This window comes from Netta rufina (assembly GCF_964035555.1).
Source record: "Netta rufina genome assembly, chromosome: 20".
Classification (NCBI taxonomy): domain Eukaryota; kingdom Metazoa; phylum Chordata; class Aves; order Anseriformes; family Anatidae; genus Netta; species Netta rufina.
The window spans coordinates 9,954,662-9,976,761 of NC_140144.1; the positions used below are offsets into that span (position 1 = coordinate 9,954,662).

At 45.1% G+C, this 22,100-nt stretch overlaps 1 protein-coding gene across 1 annotated transcript; it reads left to right on the forward strand.

Moving 5' to 3' along the window:
• Positions 1-221: 221 nt before the first annotated feature.
• UBAC1 (UBA domain containing 1) lies at positions 222-17,081 on the forward strand. Its single transcript, XM_084299297.1, has 10 exons — positions 222-452; positions 5,856-5,976; positions 7,877-7,950; positions 9,237-9,344; positions 9,888-9,990; positions 10,676-10,784; positions 12,199-12,430; positions 13,537-13,623; positions 14,511-14,649; positions 16,916-17,081. The coding sequence occupies exons 1-10, from the start codon at positions 315-317 to the stop codon at positions 17,029-17,031; spliced, it is 1,227 nt and encodes a 408-aa protein (XP_084155423.1). The 5' UTR covers positions 222-314; the 3' UTR covers positions 17,032-17,081.
• The last annotated feature ends 5,019 nt before the right edge of the window (positions 17,082-22,100 follow it).

The following is a 22,100-nucleotide window of genomic DNA, read 5'->3' on the forward strand; positions in this document are numbered from 1 at the left end:
GCGTTATTTTCATTTTTAAAAACCGCAGCGAAACGGCAGGGACACCCCCTGGCGGCTCCCAGTTCATCAGGAAAAAATAAATAAATAAATAAAATAAACACACAAAAAACTACAACTCCCAGCACGCCCCGCGCCGCCTCCCCCCCCTCTTTCTCCTTCCGCTTCCTCCTCCCGCCGCCTCAGTCGCGGCCCCGCCGTCCCCGTTCCCCCCCCCCCCCCGTCCCCGCTCTTTCCCCTCAGGGCCGGGCCGGGCCGGGCCGGGCCGAGCGGGGCCTCGGAGCCGTCCCCGGGCCCTGCATGGGCCGCCCGGCGCCATGTTCGTGCAGGAGGAGAAGATCTTCGCCGGCAAGGTGCTGAGGCTCCGCGTCTGCACCATGGAGGGCGCCGAGTGGCTGGAGGAGGTCCCCGAGGACACCACGGTGGAGAAGCTGAAGGAGCGCTGCCTCAAGCACGTAAGGAGCCGGCCCGAGGGGGGTGAGGAGGATTTAGGGGGGGGGGTTGGAGGGGTTGGGAGAGGGGATGGGTTCCTCTGGTGCCCTCTGAGGGGCTTTAAAGGGACGCAGAGCTGGGCTAGGCCGGGGGTTTTGCCTGCACGGTGTCCTTTGGGGCGGTCTCTGGCAGCTTTCTCACCTCCTGAATTGTGATAAATGGCCTTAAAAAAATAAATAACCCATTCTGAGAGCTCTGTGCGATGACAGAGGGCAGCTTGGTTAGTTGGGGGTGTTGTATTCCTTTCACCATCTCAGCCCCCACGCCCTGAGTTGTGAGGAAGGTCCCTGCAGAGATAAATCGCCGATCTGAGGGCTCTGTGCAGTGCCAGGGGATGGTTTGGTGTGGGGGAGCCCTTCCCAACCTGCAGTTTCCAACCTGCAGCTCCTCTCCGTGCGCTTTACGGGCTGCTGAGCGCACGCTGTAAGGCACTGGTGTGTCTGGCTTCCGAGGGCTTCCCCTCCGAGCCCTCTTCTTTGTTCCTTCTTTGTATTTAACAAGCAGTGAAAATAATAACGGCAGTGGCAACTTCCCTTTTCTGACAAGACACTTAGCTCAGCCTGCCCCTGGGTTGGCACAGTAGCTGCTGGGGCTCTCTGCAGGGAGGTAACGGGCTCCTCTAATGCTCTCCCTGTGCTGTAAGCAGCAAGGCTTAATGGACGTGTCCAAAGAGTGAATTACCAGTCGCTGGCTGGAGAAGAAAATGCATCAAAACACACGGATACGGCCTGTGAAAGTTGAGCTGGAAGACACAGGCTCTTTGTGCTGGCTTGCTCAACTCCTGCTCCTGCTCGTGGGCGCTAAATGTTAAAGCCAGAGGTTGCAGGACAGCTAGGCTGGATTTCAAAGATCTGCCATGACTTGGAGTTTAAAGCAAAAATAAGCACATGAAGCTGGACCCGTGACCGGGCCTGACCTCAGGACTCCTTTCCAAGCCCCTTGGCTTCTCGTTTCTAAAAGCAGATCCAGGCCCTGGGAGCGGGGTTTTATCAGTTGCACTCAGCAGTGATTTTTGTCTTCAAACCGTTACAAAGACGAGGAGAAATGTTCTTTGTAGTAAAACAACGCTGCGATACGAGGACGTGCCCGTAATGTGTAGTGACTTAGCTGTTTGGAGGCTGGCAGGCTTTATTTTTGGAAGGAGCGTGCTGGGAAGTGCAGGTGGCCAGCAGCCCAGGTGCCCTCTGCGTCGTGCCCTCTGGCTGTTTGCTTTCAGCTACCACCCCGGGATCACGGCAGGTTTTGTTTTGCTGGAGCCTGAGCCTTTTTAAGTGCTTTTTGATTTGGAGAGGAGAGCAGCTGCAAATGGATTTACTTGGGTTGAGGTAGGTGGGATCCTCCTCGAGGCAAAATGAGGGCACCCTGCTGAAAAGAACTGAGCTGAGCGCAGGGCTCCCCCCGCTGTTACCTTCCTGGAAGAAGTCTCCTGCTCCTGTCTTGTCCCCCCCTTCGGTGCAGCTGAGGGATTAAACAAAGGCTGCCAAAATAGGGTGGGGTAATGATTACGTGCATGCGTGCAGAGCTGAAAGGCCTTTAATTATCAGGAAACATAACTGAATAGATGCTTGCACTGCAGTGCAAGTCAGGGCAGAAGACAATTGATAACTTGGCAAGATGTTTGATTTCGTTTTCTCAGCTGCTCCGTGCTAATGGTATGGATTTGCATAACCATTATGGGTAATACGGAGTTTTATGGAGGGGAAAAATAGAGATGGAAGAATCATGTCTCCTGATCACGGGCGTGTTGCAGTGAATCTTGATAGCACCTTGAGATAATTTATGCAGCCATCTCTCACAAGATGCTGATTAATACATTCTCCAAAGTCCTTGAAAGCCTCTCTGCAGGAGGCAGAGGAAGGTAATATCCATCAAGGTGCCCACTTCTCAATTAGGGAGGTGGACGCTCCATCCCGCCAACGTTGGAATGCTTACCCAGCTCTGAAGTGTCACTTTTGATGTATATTTTGCTGAATTTGAGGGGTATTTTTGCTACAGATAAAAAGGCAGGGGGAGGGTTCTTGCTCTAACTGTTGACCTGTAACAATGTAATGGCAATTCCGTGCCATTAAACTGCTGCCTTCAGTGCTACTGCCTAGGCTGTGAATAAATAAACACCTGACAGCTCATTGCTTCCCTTCCTAGCTATTTTTTGGACTCGTTTCTTGGAGCAGTGACGTTTCTCAGCGCGAGCTCTGTGTGCGGTGCAGCAGGCAGGATCAGGCCCTACGCTCTGCAGCTTCCTTCTAGAGTGCACCTGGGCACACGGACATGAGCTGTCTGCATGCATGAGCTCCACCTGTAATTCTTGTGGCATCGTGGGGCGAGCTTCCAGTGCTCCTGTGCTTCTGCTCCCCTTCTGAAGCTGCCTCAGCACTGCTCGCCTGGCTTTCGGGGTGTGCTGAGGGGTCTCCGTGGAACTGAGGTGCTGAGGTGCGAGGTGCTAATGCTCAGAGTGCAAAGACACGGTGGGGTTTGTTTCCTCGGGGCCTCCTCTGTGTGTTTTGAGGGATGCAGATGGTTTAAGCCACCCAAGCTTAGTAGTAGGGAGGGGCAGTACTATTTTTGAACATTTCTGCTAATAAAAGCAAAAAAAAAAACTAATAAAAATAAGCAAAGAGAAAGCCTTGTGGCTTAGCAGGATTCCAAGCTCTGCAGACAGCACTTAGCAGCACCAGGGCGTGCAAGCTCAGCCATTCAGGCATCTGCAACCAAAGGTTTCTCACCTGCCTGGCACAGCAGCCTGCTGTAAATTCCAGCGCTAAAAGGAAATGCAAATATTTCTGCTGGAAGCAAAACCATGAAGCAGCAGATCCCCTCCTTAAAACTCCTTTTGTACAAAAAGGAGACGGAGAGCTCACCTTCCAGAGCACGCTCACCTCTGCTGGTGGAGCAGCGCCCGCGGGGTGAGCCCTGGGGGATTCCTTATGAACTCCTGGGGTGTTAGGTGACTGAGCGATTACCTGCAACCTCTCGTTTTTCATGTGTGCTTTAATGGTGTTAGTAAATACCATGATTGTGTGCACAGCTTTGTGTGCCAGGGAGAAAATAAAGAACAGGTACGTGTCGTGTCCTCCTGCCCCCATCAGGGTGCCTCCCAGCTCCCCTTTTCAAGCTCTTCCTTTTGGTGTCCGACCCTAAGAATGTGTAAAAATGCTCTTTTTGAGTTTGTTCGGAGAGATGCTCCGCTAGCGTGCTTTTATGCCTTTTGGGTAACTTCTCAGATCAATCTCGGGAGCTGCTCCCAGTCCCTTCTAAGCCTTAATGCATTCTCTGGCGTGCGTTCAGCAGTTAATATGCTAAGGGATTAGTAAGAAGCTCCTGTTAGACAAAGCAGGGCTCGAACGCCCTCACCTCCATCCTGCTGAGGCATCAGAACTGTACCAAAGTTCAGACGAGGAACTGAAGAGCCACGCTGAAAACAAGTGTGTTATCTTTGGAAAAGGAACAAGAACCTGAGTTCTCCAGCAGCTGCAGGCACACCAGAAAAAGCGATGATGGCCTCTAAAGCTTCCTTTGAAAGGAGGCTGGCAGCACGCGGTGTGGTTACCAGGACTCAGTGCCACGTTTGAAGTGAAGCGCTGATCTCAGCGGGGTTTCTGGAATGGCTTCATCACCTGAAGGGCGCACGCAGGGCAGAAGTGGCTCCGTAGCAATGGGCTTGGAAAGAAGAGTCACCGAGAGCCGTTTCCCATGAGAAAGAAGAGGTGAAGGTCAGCATTAAGCAGCCTGTTCTGTGGTGAGAACAGCCTCTGTTTCATGGGCTGCGAGGCGATTATTTCTAATTCTGCCTTTCTGGAGTCGCAGCCCTTACGCTCCCTTTTTCCCCTCGAACAAATTGGAAGTCTCTCGATGCGCTGACGTCACGTTCTTGAAGGCTCTCGCTGCGGATCCGTGAGCCTCTCATGTGTGAAGATGAGTCAGTTCGAGGTCTGTGCGCGCTCCCTGCTTCGTTTCCTGCTGCAGCACCAAAATGCCAGGGAGTTTAAACGCTAACCCAAACTTTGCAAGGCTCTGCGGGGGCATGGGCACTGGGAGGCTGATGCTTAATTAGGTCAGGAGCGTGGCATTTCAGCTTGGAGCTGCCTCAGAAGCCCAGGTGAAAAGCGTGGTCCTTTGCCTTGCTGCAGGGATGGGTTGTAGGTCCATCAGTGCCAACAGAACTTCGGAGCTGTGGACAGAAGGTGTATTTGGTACCGAGGAGCAGTTCTGTGTACTTGAATCTTTGTGCCAAGGAAGAAGCAGGGCGTTGTTTGTGCCTGTGTGTGTGGATATACCTGGTGCAGTCCCAGAACAAACCTCTGGCAATGCTGATGTTGTAAGCTTTTGGGGTTTGAGCTTGATTTTTGTAGTGAATTAATTGACATACGATTTAGAATTGTAAGAAAGCATTGAGCACAATGTTCATATATGGCAAAAAATAGCACATGTTGATAATTTGTGGTTGGGAGAGAAGTTGTGAATGTAACTTTGGTTCAGCACTTCCAGCAAGAAGCCGGGTTAGGGCTCCAGCAGCCCGGTTTGTGGATTTTGTTCTGCGCCCTGAAACAGGGCACAGCCGCTGCCTCCTTCCCAGCTTAAGGTCAAGTGTACCAAATTCACTGCTGGCAGTGGCTTGTGTGCTCCGACAGTGCCTGTAAATAGTAATTAGAAGATGAAGCAGGGGCTCGCTTCTCTTTCAACACCAGTTACAAATGAGAAACCTGCTGTGTTATTACAGCTTCCCCTTCTGTGAAGCACAGGATGCTCACAGGAGGTTTCCACTCTGGTGTCGTGCTCGCTGCTACCCCCAGACTTGGTGCGACCCTGGCGATCTGGTGAAGACAGGGCTGTGGGTCCTGGGGTATCCATGTTCTGAGTCTGCATGGGCCTGAGGATAGGACCAGGCACTCAAAATTAAGCGTGGTGCAGATTACTGTGCTGAAAAAGTATAAATCTACCTGTATAGATGGGCTTGGTGCCCCTGAAGGGTTTGTTTGGGGTGACGTGGGTGTAACATTGAGTCTTTGACTGTTGTAAGGAAGTTTTCTAGAGTATCACCATCTGTTGAACTTAACAGCAGCTATTAACAGCGTGGAGGAAGGCAGGCTGGAATCCTTCCTTTTGCTGATTATTCATCCCAGCCAGCAGCTTGGATATGCAGGCAGGAACCGACCACAGAGCATCGTTACAGCACGATTCCAGCCTCGGTTTCTTTAATAACACACGTCCTGTGTGCTGGCCTCTGGCATAGCGTGCCATTTCTTAAGCCATTAAGAAGCTTGTAAGTGATGGCACCGTTTGTATGCGCAGAATCCTAAGTGCAAAGCGCCGTGATTCATGTAGTAGGCTCATTTCTGTCTCTGATCTTCAGTATTTATCTTCTGCAGTGTGTACCTGGGAGCTTGGAGGATCCCAAAACTGTGACACATCACAAGTTGATACACGCGACTTCTGAGAAGGTGCTGACAGACACAAAAACAGTGTTGGAGGAAAACATTCAAGATAGAGGTAAGATTGTCTTTTTTGACATGGAAAACTGTTTAACTTTTTGAGTTCCAATTTTCTTTTTAATATCTATGCTCTGCTTCAGCATAGGAAGCTAATCAGGTGGCAGAAAAAGAAGAGGGGAAAAAATACCTTCCCCTGATAATATACAATAAGCAGTTTGCTTTCCTTAACTGTTCCTTTAGAGTTACAAAACAACCCAAAACTTCTCAGGGATTTTCTTGAGGTCTCCAGGTCAAGCAGAAGGATGTTTGCTGAAGCATATCTGAGCATCCACATTTTATATCTTCTTCAATCCTCTGCATGTGTGGGTCAGAATTCCTCACACTGCAGTGTCACTGACCACAGCAGCATACGTGAGGTGTGTATTTGCTCCTGAACTTTAAAGGGGTAGAGGATTAATGTGAGACAAAAGATCTAAAGGTAAGAGCTGTCAGGATTTCTGGGGTCAGTTTTTACTGGACAGCTTAAGCTCCTGGTCCCTTCTGGAGACGACAGGCCGTGGTCCAGGAGGTGTGAGAAGCAGGACTGCTGTAAAATTCAGTGTTGTCTGAGCCAGGAGCTCACAGCAGTAGTGTTTTGATTTTTCCAGAGTTCATGCAGGCTGGAGAGCTGTTCCCATGATCATGAGCAGCAATTTGGTCTCTTTCTCTTCTGAGGCAGCCTCACCGATCACCTCCAGAGCTGCACAGGAGCTGGGAGCTGCCATCCTCGGCAGAGGCGAGGGGCAGCTTTGCTGCTGGTCGGCGGGGGGTTATTCCTAGGCTCCTCCAGAGTCTTGAATTGCAGCATACGGCAGCTAAGCAGCACTGAGCTGTCATGCGAATGCCTCTCTGTTCCTGCTTCCCCTGCAGTGTGCTCTGCCTTTTAAGTGCCCTGCTGCTGTCAGGGAGGCGAGATCGCAGCCGACAGCTGACTGCTGCTGGCTCCGCGTGCTGCTGCACAGGGCAGCCAGAAGGCAGCACGTGGATCCTTTCGTGTTCTTGTCAGCTGGGTGAGTGAGGGTTAACAGCCCTCACCAGCTGTTGCTCCTGGCTGTTCTGTGCTGAGCCAGACCTAGGAAACTGGGTGCACAAAGCATGATTTGTTGGCTTTTTACCTGCTTAATGTGATGGACGGAAAACTGCCCTGTCTGGCTGAAGGACTGCAGATGCCGTGCAGGCCTGCTCTGAGCGGTGTCTGTGTCTTTATGTATGGGGTAATAACTCGGGTGCTGGAAACTTCTAAACCATCATGTGCTTTCTAGAAAAATGGTGCCTTGAAAAGGGAAAGTATTAGTCCAAAAGCCTTAAGCAAGCTCATGCTGCGTGCTGTGAGTTAGCTGAGACTGAAGACTTGTTTGCCCTTGAGGCTTGCCCCAGTTGGCTCAGTGGTGCAGCCCCGTGGTAGGCAACAAATCGCTCTGCTGCAGTTCACAAACAGAGGTGAGCTTCAGCCTGATACTGAAATTGTCTTCCAGGCTTGGCACTTGACTCTCTCCAGTTGAAGGAAGGCCCTAGGTTGGATCAAAAACCATAACATGGCACATCTCTACTGTTTCCTCCTCAGTGGAGTGCTGATGCGCTGTTATTATGATGGGCTAATTACTGTGCTATTAATGTAATCATACAAAGCACCCAGAGCTTTTCATACCCTTTCTTTAAGGGGATTGTGTGAGGAGGAGAAGCCAGTAACAAAGTGTAACTAATGATGGAGCATGTTTTGAATTCAGCACACGCTATGGAATAGCAAACACCTAAGGGGAATGTGTAAATCCCTACAGTTCTTAAGTCAGAAAAAGTTGTGATGCTACAGTGGAATTAATACAGAATTAATCTCTAGGAAAACTTGAATTTGTGAGGTATTGTACAAGAACTGTTTTCACATTACTTTCTAATTTATTTCGGTATCGTTCTCTTTCTAGATGTCTTGCTCTTAATCAAGAAGCGTGCACCACCTCCGCTCCCCAAAATGGCAGATGTGTCAGCAGAAGAGAAAGTGAGTTTGAAATGATTTCTTGATTTGGCCATTTTGATTAGCTAATTTATTAACGAGCTGCAGAAAGATTGCTGTGGTCTACTCTTTTTGTTTGTAGAGGCAAATACAGCCAGTTAAACTCTAGGGAAATTATTTAGTCTTTCTCCCAAACTTTGGGGAAACTGACTTTACATTTTTAACTTGGATTATGAGAACATTTGCCTTAGAATAAGACATGCAGATGCATTCTGTGGAAGTGGGATAGACTTATCTTTGGAAAAAAATGCCTGGTAACTGTATAAGCATACTTCAGCAACTGCCTTTTCTCTTTTGAGAACTCCGCAGAAATCTATTGATTGGCTTTCAGGCTGTCATATGTCTTTAGCAATGAGTGGCTTATCGCCCTCTAACCAGGTCTCTAGAGCTGAAGTGTTGCCCCCCTGCTACTCTTGTTCTGTTTTCTTCCCCCAACGTAATTGTTACTGAGGGTCAGTGATATCCAGGGTGACACTTAGCCACGAGTGGCACTGCAGTTGACATTAGTGCATAAACACTCGAGCAATGCTTGTGCTTGACACTGTGAATACCCAGGTCTCTCCACCCCCTCCTTGCAAAGCTTTGTTTTTTCTTGCTTTCTGTAGGTATTGGTGTTTGTCTCTGTATCCCTTCCTGTAGGTATTGGTGTATGTCTCTGTCTCCATTACGGTCTTGCTGTGCAGAACGTCACCGTAAGAACCTAAGATACAAGACTGGGAAATATTTATAGTTTGTACCCTGCTACGTTTTCTCCTGGTCTATAAGCATGTACTGAAAATCCAAGGCACCACATATCTCTGCATGATACTTGCAAGCAGTAAAGCACTTCCCCTGTGAGGCAGTTAAGTGTTAGTCTGTGCACAGTGTTGGTACATCTCCCAAAAAAACATGGGTTTGGAGAGAGTGTGCTCTGAGCAGGCCATGCGGAGCAGAGTATGGTCCTGGGAACTGAGGCTTCCAGGTTCTCTCCATGTTTGGTGCATCACTTTCCCTCTTTGTGCTGGAATTTCCCCACTTGTTTAGATAACAGAAATAGATTTAAAGAAAGGACTGAAAGTGGGGCAACCCAACAGGTCCGGTTCTGCTCTATAATCGCGAAATGTGAGCGCTATGAATCCGTTGTATTGCTAGGCTGCTGTTTCTCTTAGTTGCAAGTTACAGAGCACTGCTTGATGCCTTGGTGAAGAATACAAAACTGCTCTCAGCTATGCTATGTTCTTTGTTCTGTGGATAATGGGTTATGAAACCTGATCCTGTTTCCCATCCTTCAGAGGAAACAAGAGCAGAAAGCTCCTGATAAGGATGCTATTCTCAAAGCAACTGCAAATCTGCCCTCTCGCAATGTAGATCGCACCGTGGCCCATCACAACATGAGGGATGTAAGTATCAGACCTTTTAACTCCTACACTAATATCCAAGTAGGCTTTTATCTCGTATAACCTCTTCTGTTCCATACGACTGTGATTAGCCTTTCTCTGTAAGAGAAATTCAGGTGTGTATAAATGTATATTAAAGTAGATAGTACAACCGGTGTGTAAATCTTAAGTCATTTAGTGATTAAAAGCCACTCTGTTCTGAGTTACAGTTTTAAATGTTTTATTTGTCCATGGGAAAGCCTCAGTAAATACTTTTTGAGATCTGGCAGATGTGCAGTTAGGTTTCAGTCTTACACAGTTGGGGTGTTTGCAATGTCTTTCCTCTTCCATGGTTTTGAAAAGATTCATAAATGTTGACTTCAGTAGTTGAGTGCTGTCTGTAGTACTTCTAGCTGTGTCTTTCTGTACTAGTAGGTGCATGACGTAGTGAACAGCACCTGTACAAGGGGTCAGACTGTAGCAGAGGTACTAACAACAGCCATGTTGACACTTAACGATGCCTGTTTTTTTCCTGTCCAAGTGTTTTCACAGCTTCTTTTCTTGCAGTTCCAGACAGAGCTCCGGAAGATCTTAGTTTCTCTCATTGAAGTTGCACAGAAATTGCTAGCACTGAATCCTGATGCGGTTGAACTATTTAAGAAGGCAAATGGTATGAACATATCTTTATAGTTATTAGTTCAATCCTAGGAACTTGTTTTCTTATGTAGCAAAAGAGCAGCCTTGCAGAGTTAATTCCAGACATTAATGTAATAGAGCTAATAATAAGTTTGTGGCAAAGATCTCAACTTGTGGTACGAGTTTTTAAAAAAACAAAGGAATTTATAAGGTCCCTTTGGGATAGATGAGAAGTTCCATTTAAAACTAAAATCAGTAGCAATGAAACATTTGGAAAACGTCACGAGACTTGGTAAAAAATAGTTGAAAATGCACACGGAGATAGGAAAATGGGGAGAAATTCTAGCTGTAGGTTCAGCATGGGAAATGCCCTTGAGATTTGCTAGGGCTGGATCCAACTTCCTCGATGATTGATAAGCAAATCTTCAGTGGGTCTCCCATATATTTAATTATGTGGGCTTATAGTCAAGAAAAACTTTGCCTGTTACTAGAGATCGTGAACAAATCTGGACAAAGTCTTTGTCCTGGAAGAATCTATCTGAGCCTGATTGAGCTGAGTGCAGCAGACTAAATGGTGAGATAGCAAATTTGGGGCAGAAACAAAAGCAGGGATGGAAGAGAAGAACGGGATTTGAACTTAACACATGCCACTCCGCTGCGAAAGGCTTGTATTTTAGCTCGAAGTCAGTCTGAACGTTGTTTTGTTTGTGTATATCTAGCCATGCTGGATGAGGATGAGGAAGACAGAGTGGATGAGATAGCTCTGCGGCAGCTTACAGAAATGGGGTTTCCAGAGAGCAGAGCTGTCAAAGCCCTTCGATTAAATCAGTAAGTGTACTGAGCACACTGCCTGCAAATTACTTAATACGGTTTAAAAAAAAAAAAAAAAGCATTTTTTTCAGAAGCCTCTTTAAGTGGGTCACCTAAAACTAGGTTTGAACAAAGCATTAGTTTAAAGAACACTTCTGTCTCAGGCAACATGCAGGTGCAGATGGCCCAGGAAAGGGGAAACGGTGTTGTGCTTGTTCTAGAAAGAAGAGCTTGTCTGCAGTTCACAAGGCTGTCAGGCTGGCACCGTTTCTGAGTATTAAAGTCACGTTTTCTGCTTTAAAATTTTAGAGGGGAAAAAAGCAAGCCTAGCCCATCCAGATTGGTCTTTCAGCTGTAGCAAAAATACTTTGTGCTGATCTTTTAAAAACATTCCAAGAATATTATAAAGTCCAGATAGCAACTGTAGGAAAAGAGGAGGTAATGCAGTTCTTCTCATGCTCTTAAGATGAAACAGCTGTGCTGCCTCATTTCTGAGAGGGGGTTTCTTAGGCCATTCGTAAATATTTCTAATGATAGAGAATCAACAAAATATTCCAGTCATTCTTTTCCAGTCTCTCTCCCTTTGGGCTTAGGAGGACTTTCCCCCTGATGTCCTCCGTCTTTCACCTTGTAAGTGAAAAGCCAAGCAGGCTTCCCTTTCTCAGAACATGTAATTACTGTGCACTCAAATGAAATTGCACGTTCAGGTATGCTGTCGTTATCTTTGCTTCCTGTGTATTCATTGGGAAGGCATGTGCTGGGTCTCTCAAGATCACTTAGCTTTTGCACTTGCAGTCCAGCAGTTGACTGGGTTATGATTGTGGCGCTCTGTTGGACGTGGCCTCTCCTTTGAGAGATCTGATTCCTTCTTGAGTCAGTAGAGGAAGACACGAGTAGTACATGTTGGAGGTATATTGTGCAAAATTCAATGCAGGCAATTGCACTTGGATGAGAGCACATGTTGTCCTGCTTTCTTCTGTTGTTAATGGCATTCCTTTATTGCTAGATGTCTGAGATCTCTCTGTAGGAAGCAACAAAGCAGATTCTGTCTGAGATGTGGTTCCATGTAAATGTGGAACACGCTTCGCAGTTTTGTCAGCAGTTGCGAATAGTCAGTGTTTGTCTGCTGTAAACCAAAGCAGATGATTTGGAGAATGAGGTGACTGCCTTAGAAATGCCTTCTAAAATCCGGGATGCAGCTGCCCAAATTGGACTTCTCTGAAGCCAGGATGACAGAGGAGTGGTGACTCTGGGGCCCTGAGTGCATGTAGAATTAAGGTGCTCTGAGATTTGCTCTGAAACTGTATTTATGACAATTCAGATGCTAATTAATCAGCAAGTCAAGATACCACAGGAATAAATGCAAAGGAAAATATATGTGTAACATACATCTGGAGTGTTCCTCATCCCTTTGTCTTAATTTTCTTTCCAGTATGTCGGTGACGCAGGCCATGGAGTGGTTGATAGAACATGCGGATGACCCTGCAGTAGATGCTCCGCTTCCAGGCCAGACTCCATCCGAAGCCCCAGCCGAAGCTGGTGCATCCTCTGCTGAAGCAACTGCAGGTCCTAGTTCAGAAGCAGCTGGGGAAGAGGCCAAGGATGAGCTGACAGAAATATTCAAGAAGATCCGGAGGAAAAGAGAGTTTCGTCCAGACCCACGAGTACGTGCTGTTTATCTTGTTATTTGTTAGGATTGAAAGGGACTGGGTGGGCATCACAGAATCCAAACGAATGCTCATTTAATAAATGGAATGGGACAAGGGTGCAGATGTATGTTATGCTGGCGTGACAGTATTTTAGTGGAAATTTTCAGGGGCTGTTGGAATTCGGGTTGCTGAAAGGGATATTACCGCTGCTGTCTCGGTTAACAGCATCTAAATTACTGACACTTTATACCTGAAAATTAATTGATACTACTGATGTGACAGTCATAAAAAGCACTGTCTGGCATCAGGGAAGGGTTGCAGGACAGTATTTGCCTTTTTGCTGTAGAAAAGGACGGAAGAGCATTGTTGTATGTAGGGGATAAGGAAAAATATCATCAGCAGTTAAGTCTTTAAGTCTTGCATCAAATGCAGAAGTTAGCCTTTTTTCAGAGCACAATATTAGCTGAAGTGAAAAATGCGTGCTGTTATCACACTGTAAAATCACCAGGAGGTGCTCTTCAGAATCTATCACTTAGCTTTTACAGTAAATGTTTTTTGTGATTTTAGCTGCAAGCTGCAGAAGTGGAATTTGATGACCTGGGTACAATTTCTAAATGATTAAATGTTCTTGTAACAATATGTAGGTACGTTTGTCTAAATACGCAATGCTCACTAGCAGTATTAATAAATCCCAGGAGTAAAATTTAAATCCAGTGAATAGAACTACAAATGCGCAAGATCTTGGAGCTTGATTTGTCAGTGAGAGATGAACCAAATCATTGCGACAAGAGGAGTTTTAAAATAAGGTGTTTCCATCCTGTTCTGCTCCTTCCCACACCAGCTACTCGCTCTTTGCCTTTCATTCAGCTTTCAGTAATGACAATAGGAACTACCTTCAGTCTCACTCTTTAGTGTCTTTATTATGGAAAAGGGATAAATCTTTGGATAGACAGTATTTGAAAACTCTGTAGCCAAGATTGCTTAGTGACCTGCAAATGGAAACAATGGTTTTTTTTTACTCCCCCAAAAATGTAGACAGAAGGTAGAGAATGTGATTGTTTTAAATATTGCATTTCTTCATTTGTTTTAAATGTATTTATGAAGCCGTGTAAATCTTACAGGCTGTCATTGCCCTGATGGAGATGGGATTTGATGAAAAAGAAGTGGTAGATGCACTCAGAGTAAACAACAACCAGCAAAATGCAGCCGTGAGTACAACATCATTTCTGTTCCTTATGGCCATAATCATCTGTTCAACTGATTTTTTTTCCTCATTGATTGATGTTTTGGTTTATCATAAAGCTCAGCTGCTACTGGAGATGAAATGAACTCTCTATTCTGAGCCTTTTTCAGTTAGATACACAGTGAGAATACAAAGGTTTTAGATTTTTTAGAGGAACTCAGCATGCATGAGCTTGAGGCTGATCTGGTTCGTGTCGCATATGCGGATTTTCAAAAAGTTTTTGAGAAGCTCCTTCACCTGAGGCTTCAAAAGAGATTGAACTATTGTGAGGAAGGAAAAGGTATTCCCAATAAATAACTGACTAAAGGGCAGGAATTAATCAGGCAAGAGATTCAAGCCACGCAGTGTATGAACTAATGTCTGGCAGCGATGCATTCCAGAATTGATGGAATCCAAAAATAAGAAGGTTTTTGGAGATTGATTAGTGGGTATATTAAGCAGAGAGGTGTGGGTGCAGCAGGCAGTCAAGGAATCTTCGCAAGCATCCAGTGCTAGCTACTGTCAGAGGGGATGTTGGGCTGGATGGTTCTTCCAGCTGACATAATGCAACCGTGCTGGTGGGGTTTCTATGAGGCAGTGCATCTGCATGACACCATGCGTATTGCTGAGCTGTGAAACACACAAAGCTGGGGTAATTTTATTACCATACCAGGCATTGCTACTGTCCTCTTAAAAAAAAGGCTGATTTCTGTCAGAGCAACACACAAATGTGTAGTGATCTAGAGTGAAAAGAAATCAATGCTTCTGTGAGAGGCAAAATATTTTCTCATGCTGCATTGCCGAATGTTTTGGCAGACTTTCATTTTAATGGAATCAACCATGAAATATGTTGTGTTTGGTGATTTCTTTCAGTGTGAATGGCTGCTAGGAGACAGAAAGCCTTCTCCAGAGGACCTAGATAAGGGAATCGACACCAATAGCCCTCTCTTCCAAGCCATCTTAGAAAATCCAGTGGTACAGTTAGGGTTAACCAACCCAAAAACTCTACTAGGTAAGTCCTGATAAATTGGGTTTCTGATAAATATACACCGTCTCTGCGTTTCTTAGCAAATAAGAACAGAGACAGGATGATGACAGCACACTGGGGGATGTGTGCAGCTCCGTACCCTTTTCCTCGCTTTCAGCAGCTGTATTGTTTGCTTGCTTCGTTTTGCAACTCAGCTACACCACCAACAGAACTTGGGGCTGTCCCAGCAATGACACTAATTCCCTAGGCTGCTGGTTTACACTTGCTGAACTCAGAACTTCAGTAGCTGCTGGCTGCGATGCTTTTGTGGATTTAGGAGACCTTTTGTGTGTTCCCTTTGGCTATGGGAGAAAAAAATGGAATGTCTGTTTAGAACCCTGATGAGTTCATAGAAAAAAAAAAAAAAACAAAACACAAGGCTGTCTCCTGCTGTACAGCTTACTGTGAGCTGTGGCCTGATCAGTGGAATGGAAGATAACTTGTGAAAGTGTAACCAAACAAGAAGTCAAAGCTAAGGCCTTGCTTATCAAAACTGAGATAGTGTTTGTGAAAATACATTTTCCTGTATCGGGGTAAAGCCTGCTTTCTTGGTCAAAAATGCTGTGAGCACAGCAAATACTTGGCTCATGAACCTGATGGTGAAAAGTAAGTCTTTGATGGACTGGTGTGTCTGACACTGGACAAGAGTACAGAAGAGTGACATTGGCTCTATGTTGTGTACATGGAATTTTGCATTTAGTGTTTGGCTTCAAAATTTATTTGAACACTTGCCTTGAAATAAAGGATGTGTGCGCAGCTCTTTCAGGAGAGCTTTTAAAAATACTTCTTTAGATGTAATTAGGAGAGTTTGCAAGTCTTTAAATAATTCAAGAGCAGAACCTTCCCACCCTCATTTCTGAGCAAATGGTCTCTTCATTTCCAAAGAGGTTTCCACACTGCAGCTCAGAATATAAATAGAAAACGAAATGCCATTATATGTGCTTGTAAGGCTTGGATGAACATCAGAGAAGGATACATCTGCAGATTGCTTATGTCACAGATTTTAACAATGTTTGCATTTAATTAGATATTTAAAGAATGTAGATAAATCTTTAGGTTTCAGCTCTTGAGTCTGTGTAAAAGAATACAGTTAGAGCAGTGAAAGGTGAGATCTGTACGTTATTCTGGGCTTTGCAGTAGGCACGGTGCGTGACCTTGAGCGAGGTATTAATGATGAGCCTTTCAGAGGTGCTTGGTGCTTATGGCTCGCACTAATGTCGTTAGAGCTTTGTAGACTAACGCTTTGTACGTTCCTGGGAAAGCGAAGACGCTGCCCCTCGTGCGGGTCTGCCAGACTCCTGTAACACTGACCTTTCGGTGACTCCTTAATAGATCAGATGTGCAACTGCTTTTTTAGTCCTGTTCCGTAATCACTGCTCCAAATGTCCAGTGGTCCAGTGCAGGGGCTGTCATAAAGGTTATAAATTACTTCATGGATCATTCTCTTGCCAAAGTTGTGACTTAGCTCTTGCATTAGATGCCTGGTTCCTTCAAAATAAGTAGAAGAGTGAAAATTGGCATGCAAAAAAAAAAAAAACACCTTAGTGTAAAGACAGCTACATATAGAAAGAATAAAAATCGCTCTTAAGAATTTGGATCTCCGTCACTGTTCAAAAATAGAGGCAGAGACCACCTTTTCCCTTGACTGTATCTAGGCAGGTAGACCTGGCTGCCCCTCCTGTCCCCTGAAATGCTCCCTGTTGTCCTCAGCTCTCCAGATGGCAGGAAGGAGAGCGCACACTGTTCAGAGGGAAGATGCTGTTTCCCTGCTGGCTCCAGGGGCCTCCGTGAAAAGACAGAGCCCTGAGATCTGGGGCATGGCTCTGCTGCTCATTCCTAGTTAGCCTTTTCCCTACCTACCTCTTATTTTGCTGGCTTAGTTTCCCCTTCTGAGATGTTCTAAGAGTAACCAAAGTAAATGTTTGTGAAGTGTTTAGCTCTTCAAGCCCGTGTCCTTGAGGCTTTGTAGAATGGTTTATAATCCAGGCTGAGTATTTAATCAGCCTCTGCCCACAATGAATTGAATGCTGAGGAATGAGGGAAGTGTAACAGCCTGTAGCATCCTGCTCTGTGGAGATTTGGGAGTACAAATGGTAAGTGTGTGATGTGTTCTCACCGTGGGGGGAATGCTTGCCTGCTGCGTTAGGTAACTTGTAGCTATTTTTAACTTTCCTATCATTGAAGCATCCCAAACGTGGAAGCATCTGCTGACCACAAGCCTAAACGCCTTGTGCTTTCCATCTCTTGGCAGCCTTCGAGGATATGCTTGAAAACCCCCTGAACAGCACTCAGTGGATGAATGATCCCGAAACGGGGCCTGTCATGCTACAGATCTCCCGAATCTTCCAGACACTGAATCGCACGTAGAGGGGGATGCCAGTCCACTGTGCCACTTCCTACTGTCCCTCGTGTCACCTTCTCCTCACGGGGGGGGTGCATGGGTTGTTGGGAGGGGTGGGGGGTGGAAGGGGCAGGAGGGGGCAGATGCTGGCCGAGGGGGTGTCTCGCACGGGGTATGTAGTTAACGGCCAACTGCAGTTAATTGCCTTGTGGATTTAGTGTTAGTGGAAGAGGTTTGAAGACTTGTTTATGTTTTTCAGGTATTAGGTTAAAAATAAAGTATATCAAAAATAGGAAAAGGTTTTGTGAAAACAATTAAGGATCTGTTGGAAAGAAATACGATATTGCTTGTCAAAAAGGCCTGTGACAGTAGTTTTCTAGCCAGTTTTACTAGCGTCTGGCTAATGTTTACAAAAGGTCACTGACCACTAGCATAGGATATTAATCATCTCCATGCAGTATTAATTTATGGCTATATCAAATTATAAAATGCTTTTTAAAATTGATTCTTAGGAAACGTTTTTTAAAAGTCCAAATATTGGGAGAGCAAGCACATTTCTATCCAAACTTGTCTGTCTTGCATTATAATTTAAACAGAGTAATTCACAGATGGAATTCTTTTAATAAATAGCATTACTTTTTCCTATTTATTTTCTGCGTTAGTGTCGTTCCAGTCCCGCAGCAGTTACACTTGCAGGAGGTTCTCTGCCAGCTACGTTAAAGATGCAGTATCTCTTTCGCAACAGAACTTACTCCACCGACCCTTGGATTCTCAAGTAGGCTGCAGTTCATCAGTTTACACTATGCCATATCGTAGTGCAAAGAGGATATCTTCACCTTGAATTTTTTCCATTTCTGTGTGCACGGTTTTGGAAGGGGGGACTTGTGACTTTGTTTCAAACGGTTTGCAAAAAAAAGCTACTAATTTGCATGGGTTTTCAGTGAATGGCGATCTGCAAAGACGCAGGAACACTTAGGCTTTTATCTTGTTTACCGTATTTAAAAGCACGCTTTAAATTATCTACTTTGAGATGGAAGTGTTTCTTCTTGACCCTTTCACCTTGGAAATACCAAGAAAGTCAGGCTGTGTCTTCCCTAGTTTTGTCAGAAAATTGACTTAAGGTTTCAGACAGTGGTTGTGGGCTTATTAAGGAAAGAACTCACCGGTGAATTACCAGCTAGTCGTTGTGATTGGGCCATGCAGGTGTTACATTTTTATATAGGCTGAACAAAAATGTTTGTTTTCAAGTTAGTGAAACCTGGTTGATGTCTGTCATAATCTCTGGTGTGTCTTGTGTTGGAAAGGCAGGACAGGCGAGACTTGCTTCTCCAAAGTGCAGTTTAATCAGAAGGAGACCTTATCCTTAAATAGCACAGAGGTGTCTGTCAAATAGAGAGATCCTAAATAACTCTGCTAGTCACCTTTATTTTACAGCTGTTTTTGTGCAGCTATTTTTTTTAAACAAAAGTGTAACAAGATGCAACCCGAAACCTTTATAACAAGTTTTGGCCTGAACTTGGCATCTAATCTGTGCTATTATGCAGTCAAGGCACTGAAGTTGCCAATTTCACATAATTAGTATGAAGGGTGGGGAAACCAAAACAGCATGAGATTTTATCTCAACTTACTATCCCAGGATTTTTTAATTTGTTATCTGTAAATTCATGTAAAGCTTTACAGTTCATGACAGCTGAAATAGTTACTCTTACATTTAGAAATTCTAAGATTTAGAGATGTTTGTTCAAATTGGACAGTAAAAATGTTTTCCTGGATTCTTCTAAGAACAGATTTGGCAGCATGATGTTAAGTTGTAACTTTGTCTTGCAGTACTAAAAGCAACGAACCGGATTCTGCAACCCATTAAGTTCAGCACAAATACTCGTGGCTAGTTGTGACTGAAGGTTGTAGTGTTATGAAAGATGAGATTTTTAAAAGACAGAGCTGGGAAAAGACTATCCTGTAGTTTGGGTGGGTTTTGGCTTCTGAATGAGTAAGCAGAGGTTCAGAATTACTGAATAGATAACTTAGGAAGCTGTCTCTCGCTCTTGGAAGAGCATAAAGGCTTGTTAGAAGACCATTCTATGCTGCTTTTGGTTTCAGTAATACGCGATCAGACTCTAGAGTGGCTGCAGAGCTTCCAGACAGACCAGGTGAGAATCACCTGTCAGCTTTAAGTCCTTCCAAACCCTTGGCCTCTGGTTTGCTGGCAAAGCCTGGGTGAGCGGCCACGTGGCAGGAGCGCACAACCCACATTGCCTGCACTGGCACGGGAGGAGCTGCCCCTGGGACTGTCTGTTGGCTCTGACGTGGCAATGTGGAGGATGAATTTGAACCAGCTGTCTAATTTTTAGGTGGATGAAACTGAACATGTTCCTGATTTGCTGTCTGACCTCCTTCAGAGGAGCAGAGTGGCCGCTTGTAAGGGTGGAAGTTCGCTGCTTGTGCATTTCTGCAGCGTGGTGCTGCCAGAAGCTGCTGCTGAGCGGGTTCTTTCACCCTCAGTTTGGTTGAGGTGATAAAGGCCATCAGAGCTGCCTCCCTTGGTATGTCAGAACAGGATCAGTGCCACTGACCATCGTATAAGGAAAAAAGCACGAGTAAAATGAGGCGCACACACATAAGAGACAAAAGTAAGGATACCCAGCTTCAACATGACCTAATGTTGTAGCAACAGTTAGAAACTGTACAGATAAAGGAATACTGCATCTTTAAAATGCTCGAAGGCTTGAGAATGTGGTTGTTTCTGGCTTTTCTCATTTCAGAGCTTGGCAATTACCCAGCTGAAGTGTTGGTGAGTGTGTTCTTCTAATCTGCCAAACCAGCTTGTTGCTTGGTATGGCTGCTTGTCTCGTGAGAACTTTAGCTCCCACTGGGCAGTCTCTGAAAGAGGCCAAAACTTACGAGGTGTGGTGTGTTCACAGCAAGGCATAAGAGTTGATCTAGAAAAAACTACCCTTTAGGTTAAACAAACCCTCTGAGGAATTGATCAAGGCATCAGTGTTGTGCTATGGGTATGAATTAGTAGTGGGCTTAGGGAGCTGTGTCCTTGCAACACGTGGGTGTGTTCATGCTGCTTCATCAGTTAAAGGTTGGTTGAGGGAAGCTAAGTGCGTTGTGCTTGCAAAAGTATCGACTGTAGCAATTTTTTACAAAACCTGCAAAATACTGAAGGGTCACTGCCATTTAGTCAGTGTGCACAGGCAGGTCTCCAGGCACAGTCTATGTCATAGGAGTGCTGCCAGGGGTGCAAACTGTCCTGTTCTGAGGCTGAAGGCTAGAGGACTGGTGGATCTGGTCTGCAAACCAGTGAGAGGTCCCTAAGCAATTTGGAAATCAAGTTTTTTTTAAAATAAATATTAAAACTCATTTTGTGAGGAATAAGGATTTACAGGTTCAGGTCCTGTGCTTGTCTTTCTGGTGTTCAAGTTAAAACTAGCAAAGACATGTCGTGCTTAAGTGTCTTACAACATGGTCAAGGGAATATTTGGAAGCCTGTGAAATCAAGGAAAAGTAAGGAATCATGGAAGTGGGGTGCTAGGAGGCTCTTACAGTGCGGTGTCTGTTTCTCATAGTTTTAGCTCTTTGCCCCATACATTAGTAAAGACAATCTTCTGCCTTTTGATATTACATGACTCTTGAAAGCTAGCTATTTATTTAAATATATGTAATTTATAATTTTGTCATCAAAACACTGATATTTTTAATAGAAATGTAGTATATGGAAGTTTGTTCTCAGGGCTTCATGTTTATACTCTGTAGGGGGATGCATTTAAAAGGATGTATTTGGAAAAAATGCCAGTGGCCACTTTGCAGCTCGGACCTTGGTTGGTCTTGACCTGTGAGACCAAGCTAGCGTAACGCTCCTGCTAAACCTCTTGTGTTAGGTACAGTCCAAAGAATCTGCCATTCTTTTCTCTCCACGCGAGCAGTGGCACGAGTCTTCCTTTAAGGTTGCTGCATCATCACATGGAGGTGGTCACACAAGATTACCCAGCCCCTTCACAGTTCGCTGATCTTTACACCGTTTCAAGGACGCTTCTGTTCTCCATGCAGCTGGAAAATTAACTTGCGCTGTTTCAAAATCAGTCAGTGCACTTCTGCTCTTCTGGGGAAGTGTGAGGTTTGTTCCTGCAAGAACTCTGAAACCTGCAGCTAATTGCTGCTGCTCGGCTGCTCGCAGCCGTTGTCACAGATGTGTCCCAGAACCTTGACCCCTATTTCGTTCCTCGCTGTCCTGGAACCAAGCTTGTCTTTTGGAGATTGATCTTCATATCCAAGAAATGCTTAAGTGGTTATTGAAATCCTTTTTAGTTGGGACTGTTTTTTTTCCACGTAATGATTCACGGGCTGAGGATCTTTAATGTATTTTGAAAGTCGTTTAAATAAGCATTGCACCAAATGAATGTATTGTGACACTGTCAGCAAATGTTGCCTGTAGAAGAGAGAAGAGAGGTTCCCAGGGATCTCAACTTCAGCAGTAATTTTCCTAAAGTATTGTGCGCAGGATAGTGAGTGTTTCATCCAAGGTAATAGCTCATTTTTCTACTTGTAATAAGTAGCATTTTTATTAACTGGCAGAAGAGCAGCACTTGCAGCTGGGTATTTCCATTCAATTGTAACTTGTTATGCTTTGAGGCATAAGCAAGCCACTGACTGTCCTCTCTGGGGCCGGTTATTTTTCTGAAGCATTTGTCTTGGCCCTCGTCAGAGTTAGGCCGGTAGGTGAGCCTAGCATGGGTTGCAACCCCAATGTCCCTGCAGAGGAAAAAGCAAGCAGTGTACTTTATGTCTCCATGAATGTGTTGTCGTGGTGGTTGTGCTCATCTTCATCCAAGCATCTGGGTATAACTGCAAAATTTTTTTAAGGACCTCTTGCCCTAGATTTAAAGATCTTCAATGCAGATCCTGTTTGCAGCATGTGAACTTCAATAAATGTATTAAATTCTTTCTGAATTTGGATATAGTTTTGTATCATGCTCTGGGGAGAGGGAAGAAATCGGATCATGTTTTAAACAAAGCCCCACAAAACAGTGTCTTTGTTACAGCAGGTAACAGGGGCCTGTAGAGATTTTTAATTTGCATATTTTTATCATAG

What these genes read in the sequence shown, in the direction of transcription:
- UBAC1 (XM_084299297.1), top strand. Translation starts at nt 315, where the DNA reads ATGTTCGTGCAGGAGGAGAAGATCTTCGCCGGCAAGGTGCTGAGGCTC. An exon ending in GGAAAACATTCAAGATAGAG is followed by an intron (nt 5,977 to 7,876) that starts GTAAGATTGTCT and finishes TTCTCTTTCTAG; the next exon opens with ATGTCTTGCTCTTAATCAAG. An exon ending in CCCATCACAACATGAGGGAT is followed by an intron (nt 9,345 to 9,887) that starts GTAAGTATCAGA and finishes CTTTTCTTGCAG; the next exon opens with TTCCAGACAGAGCTCCGGAA.